This window comes from Pelodiscus sinensis, chromosome 16 (assembly GCF_049634645.1).
Source record: "Pelodiscus sinensis isolate JC-2024 chromosome 16, ASM4963464v1, whole genome shotgun sequence".
In the NCBI taxonomy this organism is placed as follows: domain Eukaryota; kingdom Metazoa; phylum Chordata; order Testudines; family Trionychidae; genus Pelodiscus; species Pelodiscus sinensis.
Genome location: NC_134726.1, coordinates 37,082,499 through 37,095,347, shown reverse-complemented (window position 1 = coordinate 37,095,347; position 12,849 = coordinate 37,082,499). Strand labels below are relative to the sequence as shown.

Genomic DNA, 12,849 nt, shown 5'->3' with positions numbered 1-12,849 from the left:
TCCTGATTGGCCTGGGGGTCGGGAGAGTGCACGAAGCTTCCTTCTTCCCTGCAAGGAGCACGTGGCACTTTGAAGTGTCGCATGCTCCTGGGTGGGGGGGTAGGGTGGGAGGAGGCTTCACGCGCTCCCCTGTCCTCAAGCCCTGATTGGCCTAGGGGTCGGGGGAATGCACGAAGCCTCCTCCCTCCCTGCAAGGAGCACGTGGCACTTTGAAGTGTCACATGCTCCTGGGTGGGGGGGTAGGGTGGGAGGAGGCTTCACGCGCTCCCCTGTCCTCAAGCCCTGATTGGCCTGGGGGTGGGGGAGCATGCAAAGCCTCTTCCTGCCCTGCCAGGGGCTTGGTTGCCTAGTGGGAAGTGGGGTGGAGGGGAAGAGGTTCTCCCACCCGCAGACCAGTCACGGTCTGGGGAAGCCCAAAAGCATCCTGACCCCGCCCCTTCCTGGGCAGCCCGGAGACACTTCAACAAGTTTTGATGTGGTCTCTGTCCAAAAATTATGTCCCACCCCTGATCTAGACGGTGCTCGGACCTGCCGTGAGGGCAGGGGACTGGACTCGATGACCCCTCGAGGTCCCTGCCAGTTGTAGTGTTCTGTGATTCTACGATTCTCCTTTCTCTCTGTCCCCATCAGATCAGGACCTCACAAATCCCGCAGCTCTGCAATGCACTCAACCCCCCTGCTCAGGCAGCCGCAGGCAGATACGCCGGGTTCTCTCCCTGCGCAAAAAGCTCCTCTGTGTTTTCTGCAGCTGATATCCCAGGGGTCTCTCTGCCCACCTTCGCTGCCGTGCATGCTGGGTAAAAGGAGTCGAGGCTGCGGAATGCTCACATGATTTGGAAAACTCCGCACGGGATCTTCTTCGGGAGGGTCGCCAGGGCAGAGGCGTTGATGCTGGCGAGCCACGGCCGGAGCCTGTCCTGGAACCAGTCCTTGTACTGGGAGACGCTGAACGTGGTGAACTGGCTCCGGACTTTGGAGAAGATGACGTTGAACATTGCGTCTCGCACCTGCGTGTTTGCCAGCGACATGATCCCCTGCTGCAAAACAAAGACAACAGCTCTCAGCCGGGGTTGCCACCGTGTGCAGCCAGACAGGAGCAGCTTCCGACCCGCTCCTCCTGTGGATGTCCCAGGGTAATAAAACACACGGCAGCTACAAGTGTCTATGGCCGTTTAGAAGGATCCAATATAAATTAAAGTCCTTCCTGGGGACTAATACAGAGTCTTCTGCTACGTAGAATGAGCAATGCTGTTAAAAACGCAAGTGAAGCATAAGAACGGCCAGACTGGGTCAGACCAAAGGTCCATCCAGCCCCGTGTCCTGTCTTCCGACAGTGGCCAATGCCAGGTGCCCCAGAGGGAGGGAACAGAACAGGGACTCATCAACTGAGCCTTCCCCTGTCACCCATTCCCAGCCTCTGAGAACCATCCTTACCCATTACTGGACCTATCCTTCTTGTATTTATCTGGTTCTTTTTTGAACCCTGTTAAAGTCCTGGTCTTCACAACATCCTCTGGCAAGGAGTTCCCCAGGTTGACGGTGTGTTGTGTGAAGAAAAACGTCCTTTGGTTTGTTTTAAACCTGCTGCCTATTCGTTTCATTGGGTGACCCCTAATTTTTATATCAAGGGAGCAAATAACTTCCTTATTCATTTTCTCCACTCCAGTCCTGATTTTATAGACCGCTATTATAGCCCCCCCTTAGTCTCCCCAAGTTTGGGGAGTTTGTTCCTCCCCAGTCTTTTCCCTGCCATATTCAGGATTTTTTGTGAAAGTATCTGGCAACCCTAGGACCAGGGGAGGTCTTCCTATCCCCCATTGTCACCAGCCGCTTCCAGCCCTGGCTTTGCTTCCTGGCCTGCAGGACTCTTGACCCCCATGGACCATGGATGTTGCCAGACCAGAGAGTCCCAGTTAATAGAGGTTCAATCTGTGCTCACAAAACCAGCAGCTGCTGGGTGGGCTACTCCCGGAAGCGATGACTGATCTGGCTCTGAGCCCTGCCCCGAGTGTGCGCTTAGCCACCTGGAAACGATTGGGCAATGAAGAAACCCCTTCACATTGGTGTATCGATACGTTACCTGAGGCGCCATGGCCACAAACTCTGTCACAAAGGCGACAACATCGCCAACTGGCCTGCTCTGCAGGGACACCAGGAGGGGCTCCGCCAGGGCGCTCTCGTCCAGGACATCCGTGCCGAAGAAGACGTGAGCCAGTTGCGTTGAAGTGAGGTTATCTCTTATGTCAAACTGCAAAGACCAGGGATGAGATTTAAGGGGAGGCCATGGCACAGCCAGCAAGCTGGGACCCACGACACAACCCTTAAGTGAGGCAGCCATGGTGCTCCATGAGGGATGCTCCATCACGGGAGAAGATACATTGGGGCAGATTTCCTCTCGCTCATGTTGAGAAATCCGTTTCTCCACAAGCAGCCCCGTGTTTTTCAGTGGGATCACTCGCCGAGGAAGCTACTGAACCTGAGCAAGGGGGACAAAACCCAGCCCCTAGCAAGTAGAACGAAATGCAGACTCACCCCATTGAAACTGGCCATAAGTTTGGTGAAATCTTCATAGCGCGCGTTCTCGGCAAATGCCCCAAAGTTATTCTGGAGCCAATCCAGGCTTCCCTCGCTGCCTGAAGCACAGGCAGAACCTGAAATGCCAAGCCACACAGGAGATGAATGACTGAATCCCTCCCACCGCCTTCTTTTTTGATTAGGCTAGCTTGGCTCTGAGGGCGGAAGGGTAATTATACTATCCAAAAAGGGACCTAAAAGTTACAGAACATTGGGACTGGTTCTCCCATTACACACACCCGTTTTAAACCACTACGCCTCCACTGATCTCCGTGGAGATACTCTTGATTTCCATCCAGGCCCATTGGTACCTTTCCCCCATCCTGAAAGAATTAGTGCTTCCAAAGCTGTTATCTGCCAGCTAACACACCCTTCTCTTTTGGTCACTTGGAGCTCGTCTTCACTACACATTGGATCAACGCTTCCGTGATCCATCCTCCGGCGGTTGATTTAGCGTGTCTGCTTAGACATGATAAATCAACCTCCGAGTGCTCTCCTATTGACTCCAGTACTCCATCAGGACAGGAAGAGTAGCTGGAATCCATGGGAGAGCAACCCCCACTGACATTACCACATGGAAGATGCCACGGTAAATGCGTCAACGTCGCATAGCTGACGTTGCATAGGTTAGATCAACAGAGGAAGGGGGAAACACAGTGTAGACAAGGCCTTAGTATCTCCATGATATGCGGTATTAACGGGATCAACAATTAAGGTAATCTACTTGCCATGGGCGAGCAGATTATAGCCCGGCACGGCACCGCAGCATGAGCAGCGCATGTGCAGCATGCTGAACCGAATGGCTGGCGAGCGGGGCTCACTGCGGCTTGATGAGCCCTGGGTATTAAAGAATGCGCTACTGTGATTGCAGAGGAATGCCTGCTAAAATTCCTTCCAGAAAGCATTAATGAACACACGACACCACTTGTTCGGCAACATCGAACTCATAGACTAGAAACCAATTAGTTTTACATCCGAATTACCTGTTGCGTTGTACTGATTTTCAAGGAAGGCGAATAAAGCTCTGTAGACCCCCTGTTGATTCACCGGCGACATAGAAGGATGCACCTGGCTGAGTGAGGCTACCCTGAGGAATGGAATCACACGAGAAAAGAGGTCACTTTCATCTTTGAACACCTTCCGGTATTATTATTGATACAGCTCGCGACAGCCCCGCGCAGATACAAAATTTGTATTGGCAACCACCATGAATGGCAAGGTTTGTCAATGCAGGGAGCCTTAGCTTGCAGCTCTCTGTGCCTCCCAAATTCACTGCACGGGCTGGGACCCATGGGGAAATCACCGTAACCCACGGCCCTCACTGCCCCCCTCCCAGGCCACAAATCGTGAGGGGCTCCTGTTGTAGATTTAAAAATGGACCTCTAAGAATCAAGGATCTGACCCTGATGTCTGTGGATATTTGCGTGATGAAGCATTGTATAAATAAAACGATTTTGTTCAAATTGTGATAAGGGGAAATACAACCCTAGAGCGTCTTTTTGTGCTTCCACGTAAATTGCTTCTTCCTTTGTACGGAGGAAAGGGTTACACTTCCATCTGTGCACTCACATGGCTCGGAAACCGTCACAGCCAGACACGTGAGTCAGGAATTGCTGAATCTCCGTCTCGCCAGCACTTGGCAGCAGGAGCTCGAGTCTTGCAAATAAACGAGTCCAGTCTTGAGGGCTGAAAGCCGAATAGCCGGCCTGGATCTCATGCACAAACTGGGTGAGCATATTTTTCCTCACTGCTTCATTTTTAATGGTGGCTATCGTCAGCTGAAAGGAAAAACGACCAAGCCGCGGGAATTAAACGCTGCTGCTGGAGATCATCAACCCGCTACAAAGCCTTCCCCAGCTATGCTCTCTGCAAGGAAGCTAACTGTGTATTGCCAGATCTCTGCTTTATATCCACAGCTCATTTTTGTAGATCTGGATTTTGTCCCTTGAATCCTGTGAATTTTCAGAGCTCTGTGTTAAATCTGCAGGTATCCCCATCTGTGGATATCTGCAAAGCATGCAGATACACATTTTGTGTCCATGCAGGGCTCTCTAAATGTGTCCCAAGGAGCCACAAATGCTCTGTGGATGTGTACTGTGAAGCATATCACATTGCTGGTGTCGCACCACCTTACTGTCAGGGTGCCCCTTTATCCCTCCTGCCCTGGGGCCACCTGGCTTTTGGCTGTCCTGGCCAGACCCAACCCTGGAGAGCCAAGACTTGAACCTATGCCCTTGTCCTCCCGAGGCAAGCACCCTACCCCATAGGTCATGCAGGAACTCGCTCCACCACTTTAACATCAAGGCACTCCGTAAGCCTCCTGCCCCGGACAAGGCAAAGACAGCACAGCCTCAGCCTGAATTATTCCTGCATTGTTTTCTATTGACGATACCAGAGCCCCACCTCTGCCTCTAGTAGTTGGAATGTAACACTAATAATCCATATTCTTGCAGTGATGGATGTACCGTTAAACCCTCAGACAGACAGCTGATACTGGCACACTGGGCGTTTGCCATTTTTAAAGGATTTGCAGCTCCCAATAACTTCAGTGGGAGTTTGGGTGTGCTCAGATGCTTCTGTTTATGTAAATGACTATAGATTTAGGCACCTCACTTCAGACACTGAACAGTGAACATTTTTGTCCACGTTTCTATACTGAAAAGTCATACATTCCACCCTTTTTTGTAAATATTCTGAGCTAGACCCTCAGCCATCCCAGGAGGCGGACCCTTAGAATGGCCTGACGGAACACTGGGAAGTGTTGTTCTTTTGAAACCGTCAGTTTCAGCCGTGTCATTATGATGCCAGTTCCAATTCATACCCGTTGGGCCTCTTTGTTGAATTGGTCTAAATACTGGTAGATCTCGTCCACTGGTTTGCTCTGTAATTGCGCGAGGACCTGACACATCACCTCCTCCTTGTTAATGGCATCCGATTGCAGAGTAAAAGAGGCAAGTTGTACCGGGGCCAGCTTATCCAACACTCCCATCTAGAGAAGAGAACACAAAACAGGTGGATGCTTTTCCAAGCACCCTATGCTAATCGCTGGATGGGCTCCTAACCAGACAGACCCAATGGATTTAGACACCCAATCCTATTAAAAGGAATGACATCCAAATTCCCCTTGGCAGTTTTTGAAAATCATTGTTGAAATGTAACTGAAAATGATTTCTCCAGGAATCAAACCAATGACATGAGAGTCACCGTCCATCAGGTTCTGTGTCAGATAGTGACATGTTTTGTCCTTGATTGAAAAAGAAGGATCTGTGTTTTATACAGCGATGGCTGCAGAGGAACACTCGGTAAACACACATTTGATCTTGGAAGATGATGCTTGAGGATACTCTGGTGTTACCTTGTTGTTACTCAGTGTGATGTTTTATTACAGGTTGAACCTCTCTACTCCGGCACCCGAATGGTGCCGAACCAGAGAATTTGCTGGACCACAGGAGGTCAATATTGTCTAGCAGCATTACTGCCACTTCCACTGCTTGCTGGGCTCTTAAAAGACCTTTAGCTCTAATTGACCCTTAAATAGCACTACAGAACACTGAGAGCCAGGACTGGTGACTGGAAACAAACTTTATGGAACTGTGAGAAACTTGGCCATGCCCATGATAAGTGGACACCCGGCTAACTCAAATCATACCGGACCACGGATGTTGCTGGACCAGAGGGTGCTGGACTAGAGAGGTTCAATCTGTATGGTTTTTTGCACATCTATGGCCAATCTGCTCTTTACAAACCTTAATTAAACCTTTCCCTTCCCCACCAAAGTCCAGAAGGCATGTCCAGCTCTAAACAAATAGGGGATTGTTTCACCCTTCACTGACCTGCAGTGAATCTGGGGTGAGATGCAATAGCTGTTTAATACTACGTGGCCACTTTATACAGCTGTTTAGAACAGGAATTGAAAAAAATGTCCTGGAGCGACCCTGTAGGGACTGGCTAGTTGAACAGGGAGAAAGTATCCAAACTGGGCTCTGGTTGTTTAAAAAAGCAGCACATGAGCACAGACAGCTGGCCTGGGAGCCTGCTATTTGTGGGTTTTTTTTAAAGTTTGATCGAAGTGGAGAAGTTGGGGAGATGTGACCAGGGGAATGTCTCTTGCCTCTACAGATTATCCCTGCAGTGGCCACGGGTGACAGTCGGCCAGGCCCTGAAATGACCCCTGGTCTGCCATGGTGCACGGAGAAAGGACACTGAAAACATAACAGAGATTTTAGGGTGAAACACAAATAACTCTCTGTAGCTGCTGTTAGGAGATCAAGAATATGATACTCACACCAAGGAAATGTTGGTTCCAAGTGAGTAAGTCCTGATACTCGGCATATTTGGTGAAGTTTCCAAGATTTAGGTCCAACCAGTTCTGAATATTTTGAGTCATACTCCCACATGCAACACCTGGAGAGAGAGAAAGGAACTTTGACTACTGTGGAAGGGGTGCAATCCTTAATACCAGGCTCTTACGTCTTCTCTTGCTAATGCAAATCCGGAGTGACTCCAGTGGAGGCAACAGAGTTCTGGTTTGTAACAGGAACCAACATATGGAGTACTAGCAGCAGTATTTATTTGGACTGCTGTAGTCGCAAGAGGCCTGGGTCAGATCAGGGCCCCATTGTGCAAGGTTTTTTGCAAACACATGGTAGGAGACAGAGCTCACACATGTCTGTATCAACCCCTTTTTGTTGCTGGCAGCAATTAAAGCCCAGCTCTGGCTGTGTCTACACTGGGAAGGTTTGGTGACAAAAGTGCTGTCGCCAGGCAAAAGTCAGTAACAGCGAAAACCGCTCAAGCTGGTTTTTCCTGCCTCCTGTTGTTGACATTTCATGGCCAGGTTGCTAGCTCCCCAGTGGACAGATGGAGCAAAGCATTGTGGGGAAGCATCCCACAATGCAGTGTTGTGGGAAGGCAGAGCTGACCCCCACGCTTCTTGGGATTCTCTCTGAGTTCTCCCACAGCATCATGAGTGGCTCTGGGAGCTCTCTGTGCTGAGGAATGTCAAATCAGCACAGCCGTCTCTCCAGCCCTCTCCTTGCAGCAGCAGCTGGCCTGCCTCTGTGTTCCTAGCAGGGCAGAACAGGAGCATCCCAATGATTTGCTCTTTCTTTGTTCCCCAAACAGAGCAGCTTCCTCCGCTGTCAGAGACTTCCCAGAGCTTTGAAAGGGGAGGGGTGCATGCCTGCAGGGCAGCAGAGATCACAGAACACTGAGCAGAACCATCAGGGCAAGCATTGTGGGATACTGGTGGAAGCTAGTTCTCTGGACAAAACAAACATAAGAGTCCACACTGGCTCTTTGCTGACAATAAAGGGAGGGGAAAAGACAAAAGTCCCTTCTGGAAGTGGAAGTTTTCTGTCGTGAAAAGCAGCCACGGGCTGGGACATTTGTCGTGCTGTCGCGGAGGTTTTGTCGTTCAAAGGCAGTTTTTCTTGACAGAACGTGCCAGTGCAGACAAGACCTATCATTGGCCACGTTGTCCTGAAAAGCCCAAGAGAAATAGCAAACATTCCCTTGGGGAAAGGAAAAGGTGACAGCGTTTGCCAAATGAATGAGAATTTATCAAGCACGCTTTGGTTTCCTTTCGAGTCAGAAGAAGGATAATGAGCACTTTTGCTGTGTCTCAAGCACACCAGGTCTTTGGCTTTCAAAGAACATTTCCCTAGTTCAGGCTTTCCTTCCTGCCAATTACCTGACTTGACTTTTGAGGCCAAGAACGCTTTACAGAATCCAAACACGCTCGGTGCCTTTCCTGGGGAGAGGCTGGAATAGATGTTATTGAAACCCTTCAATCTGCGTGAGAGGAGAAGAGAAAGAGAGAGAGGAAATGTCAAATAACATCCCGGAAGCCAGGGACAGGGGCGTTCTCATGTGACCCCTAGAATAACGACAGTGTTTGCATTCCATCCAAGGACTTGAAACCACTTTGTAAACATGAATCGCTAACGTCTCATGGTCCCTTCTGGGAGCTACAGCACTGTCATCCCCACGGTACAAGACTTCAGCGAGGGCATCAAGGACAGAACCCAGGACTCCGGGCGCCCCAGGCCCCTGCACGTGATGCTCGCTCCTGAGCAGGACGATAGGATTCCCAGCTCGCATAGACATACAAAACGGGAAAGCACTGCCCAGGAAGGAGTACTGTGGAAATGGATCTAGGGGTCACGGGAGGCCTGGTGGTCTTGGGGGTGCAGGAGTCAGGGCAGGACTTTGGGGATGTGGGGGGGGGGGCAGGGCTGGAGGTTGGGTGTGTGGGGGTGTGTGAGAGAGTGAGAGTTGGGGGATGAAGTGGGGTCAGGGCTGGGGGTGGGGGTGTCGCATCCGGCGGGGCTTTCTCACTGCCCACTCCCCGGTTGGCAGGGCCTTTTCCCCGCCCTGTCTCCCCACAGCTGGCAGCATCTTTTTCTCCCCCCGCACCCCCAGCCCTTCTGGCCAATATGGGCCTTCTGCTCCCCACAGTCTCTCCATCCATGAGGGGCCTTCTGTCTCCCCCTCAGCTGCCAAGGGTCTTCTGTCTCCCTTTGCCCCCCTCAGCTACTAAGGGCCTTCTGTCTCCCCTGCTCCAGCAACCAAGGACCTTTTGTCTTCCCCCAGAGCTCCCCCCGAGCAGCCAGAGGACTTTTCTCTCCCCCAGCCTTCCTGAATTTCAGAGGCCTTCTGCCTCCCCACAGCCTCCCTGGCCACCAGGGGCCTTTCCTCCCCCCAGCGCGGTGTCCATGAGAGCACTGGCTGTGCTCTTGGTCATGCAGCTGCCCTAAGTGGTCTCTCTGCAGTATAGTTCTCCCCTATGGGCCCGCTGCCCCCAGTGGCCACTCTCAGTATCACATCCCTCCTCTCTCTGCCCCCTCTCTTTCCATATTATGGGAAACAGTCCCATTCCATGCACTTCCTGTTTTCCTGGCACAACCAAACCCAGCCCTTTGCTTTAAGTTAGGAGAAGAGGAAGCTGCAGACCAAATTTGGTGGTCCTAGCTCTTAACTGTTTAGGAGGCATTCTTGAAGAAATGAACTCACAGACAGACATACAGATAGATGCATACATCTCTAAAACATATAGAGAGATTACTTAACATAAAATTCTCAGTGACTTTTTCGACTTTGTTAAAATGAAATGCTTGGATCTTATGAAAACAAAAGGTTTTCAGTAATAATCCCTGAAAAATGTTAACAAACTTGATTTGTTGTGCAAAAATTCCAAGTTTTGTTGAACGAACAATTTCTGATGGGAAAACTGTTCCATCAGCAAATTGCCAACTAACTCTGCTTATTCTTCTGAAACCTGACCATGAGACTATCCTTATCACACAACCTCTTAAGAAATAGTCCCACGATTATCTCAAAACTTTACAGATCACCCTTCCACTCCACCTTCATTAGAAGGCCACCTCTATTAAACCAATAGTTTTTGCCTATTCTTGGAGTGAATGCTTAAGACAATGTGTATTGAATTATTAAACCAGCCCTGGTGAAGTCAAAAGCTTCAAGGACCCCCATGACTTTCCCTACCAACTTGATCTGAGTTTGAAACAAACCCCCAAAATGCTGGTGTTTCATTGGAGTGGTTTTAGTTTTCGGGGGGAACGTTGCTCTCAGCTCTCATAACAAACCAAATGCAGCCTGGGAACCACTCCACGGCATGTGAGAAAAAGTTCATCATTAGTAAATAGAAACGGACAGCTGTAACTAGACACCCATCAGAGGGAAGACTCACATTTGGTGGTAGGAGTCACATGATATAGAGACTGGGATCTCTGCAATGATGGTCTCATTCACTGTGTACAGCACGTTTTGGAAAGCATCTTGGAACCAGTAGGCAAAGTCGCTGGCTTGGAATTTTGGGAAGCCCGCAGCAATTGTTTGGAAGGCAGTGCTCAAAATGAGATGCGCGTGGACACTGCGCTGAAGTGCTGCCTGTAGAAGAAAAATGCCTTTCCTTATTCGTGCCGTACAGTTCCCATTGGAGGGCAGAAGGCTAATCTGTCCATGGGCTGAAACATGAAGCTGGATTCTTTCACATCTCTCGTCTCAGACGTGGGCAGTACATAAATGGGGCAAATGGGAATTGGGCTCCAATAAAGGACACGACGAAGGAGAGCTTGAAAGGGGTGCACAATATTTGCCCATGAAAAGCTCTACGAGAAGATATTTTGCAGGTGCTTTCATTGGCCCACAGGGAACTCCCTCCCACTGGTGCCTTGTTGCAGCTAAGCACAAGATCGGAGAAGAAGGAACAGGTTGCCTGTGAGGAGGAACTCCTACAGATCACTGCAACAATGAGACTCGGAGGAAAATAGGTCAACCTTACTGTCCCTACTCGGGCAAATTTCCTGTTGCAACAAGGTTCTCTCTAAGCTGCATGGCAGCCTGACCCTGCAGCTGCTTAATAAGCCCCACCCAGGGACATGTCCCCTCTCTATCTGCTGGGAGAGACTCACTGCTTTCTCCTCAACAGGGAGCTGCTGGTGTCACTGAGGGAGAAGTGCTCCTTCCCCCTGGGTAGGCAGCTCCATGCGCGGCAGCTCTGAGCCCTTGGGTGGGGCTCATTAAGCAGCTGTGGATCGTGCTGCTGCGCAGCTTAGAGGGAACCTGGTTGCTATGTGAGTGAGGACATCAGGCTGGGCCCCTCTTATTCCTACTCAGGCCAGCTTGTTCTGATATCTAGGACCGTCTCAACAGTGCTGGAGGGTCTCCTCCAGTCATCCTGTGAAGGTGGAGGAAGCGAGTGCCAGCCACAGCAGGGACTGGGTGGAAGGGCTTCAGATGATGGCGAGGAAGGATTACCGGAGCAACGTCATTGAGTGTGTCGAAGAATTTAGCGAGGTCTGACGAAGCGTTCAGATTGCTCAGGATCCTGATGAGTACAGTCTCATCAGCCAGGGCTCCGGTGACTGTGGTTAACTGGGCCAACTGCTCTGGTGACAACTCTGACACAGCCGACATCTGAAAAGAAACACCAGTACGCCTATATATTTAAGTTTCAGAGGGGAAGCCGAGTTAGTCTGTAACAGGAAAAACTTAAAAAACAACCAATAGTTTAGTAGCACTTTAAAGACTAACAAAACATGTAGAGAGTCTCATGAGCTTTCGTGGGCACAGCCCACTTCTTCAGATGACCAGAGTGTTGGAAGTCCAGAACCAAGAATATATTTAAGAACAGAAGAACAGCCAATAGGGGATGAGACCTATGGTTCATCTAGCCCAGTCACTTGTCTTGTGACAGTGACCAGTGCCAGACGTTTCATAAGGAATGAACGCAACACAGCTTTTATCAAGTGATTCACCCCTGTTGTCACTTCCAGAATCTAGCAGTCAGAAGTTTAGGGCACCCAGACCAGGGGGTGGCATCCCTGACCTTCTTGCTAATAGCCATTGATGCCCATCTTCTCCACAAACTAGTCTAATTCTTTTTTGAATCCAGTTATAGTTTTGGCCTAATAAGTAAGACTGAAAGCTATGACAAGAACTTACACGTACATCTAGTTCTATCGTATTTCCACAGAGACAAACAAGATGGCAAGGCAACAGTCTTAAAGATGCGACTTACCCCATCAAAGCGGGGATTGAGTGAGGAAAACTCTTCCATATTGGCATAGGCACTGAAACGTCCATAGTTGCCGGTTATCCATTGGCTGCTGTTTGCATCCAGGGAACACATGCCACCTAAAACATGAGAAAGCTCTTGTTCCGGAATCAAGTCAGCAATTTACTTGTTAGCCTGGAAACAGACCCTTTCAAGAAATGCATGAGAGGTTCATTTCAATATGAGGTCACCCGATAAGCACGGCAGTTTCAGAACCTTGGTTTCTATCGGTCTAAGGGTATATGCCTTTGCCTATCCCCATATCATCTGAGCACCTTCCATGTCAACTTGACTGCAATAGCAAAGTTTTTAGTGGACTTCATGGAGTCTCTGGCATGTCTCCCTCCTCAGGAGAACACTTTGCTTGAGATGCGGGTTTTGATTTAAGGAAACCATGCAGTCTGGGAGGTATGGGCCAAGCACACAGTCTGAATTTCTACTGTGGAGGAAAAGAGAGAGCCTTTTACCCCATGGCATAAAAGTTTGTGTGTGTTTACCTTGGATATCATGGTAAGACTCTAGAAATCTAAATATCCTGCCGTGGATGGCTTTTTTCTGCTCCTCTGTGTAATGGTCATACGCCCTGTCCAGCGCTTGCACCCTGGATCAAACACATCACAGACACAGACATTAGCACAGAATTCCTTCCTTCCAGAAACACAAGCCATTTGCGCAGAGAACGGTTAACTCCAACT

The 12,849-nt window shown here is 49.8% G+C and overlaps 1 protein-coding gene across 4 annotated transcripts in view; it reads right to left on the bottom strand.

The window, feature by feature from the left end:
• The window catches only part of LOC102455891 (uncharacterized), a 100,745-nt gene that overhangs the window by 51,922 nt on the left and 35,974 nt on the right, over positions 1–12,849 (bottom strand). For 3 of the 4 annotated variants that reach the window (XM_075899815.1, XM_075899816.1, XM_075899818.1), the window contains 12 exons: positions 12,652–12,755; positions 12,119–12,234; positions 11,356–11,514; positions 10,286–10,485; positions 8,267–8,367; positions 6,860–6,978; positions 5,396–5,563; positions 4,144–4,352; positions 3,558–3,661; positions 2,533–2,651; positions 2,081–2,248; positions 829–1,037 (listed from right to left, as the gene is read on the bottom strand). In XM_075899815.1, coding sequence (XP_075755930.1) covers positions 829–1,037; positions 2,081–2,248; positions 2,533–2,651; positions 3,558–3,661; positions 4,144–4,352; positions 5,396–5,563; positions 6,860–6,978; positions 8,267–8,367; positions 10,286–10,485; positions 11,356–11,514; positions 12,119–12,234; positions 12,652–12,755 — 1,776 coding nt within the window. The remainder of the gene's footprint in view (positions 1–828; positions 1,038–2,080; positions 2,249–2,532; positions 2,652–3,557; positions 3,662–4,143; positions 4,353–5,395; positions 5,564–6,859; positions 6,979–8,266; positions 8,368–10,285; positions 10,486–11,355; positions 11,515–12,118; positions 12,235–12,651; positions 12,756–12,849) is intronic. The other variant, XM_075899817.1, reaches the window with a different exon arrangement.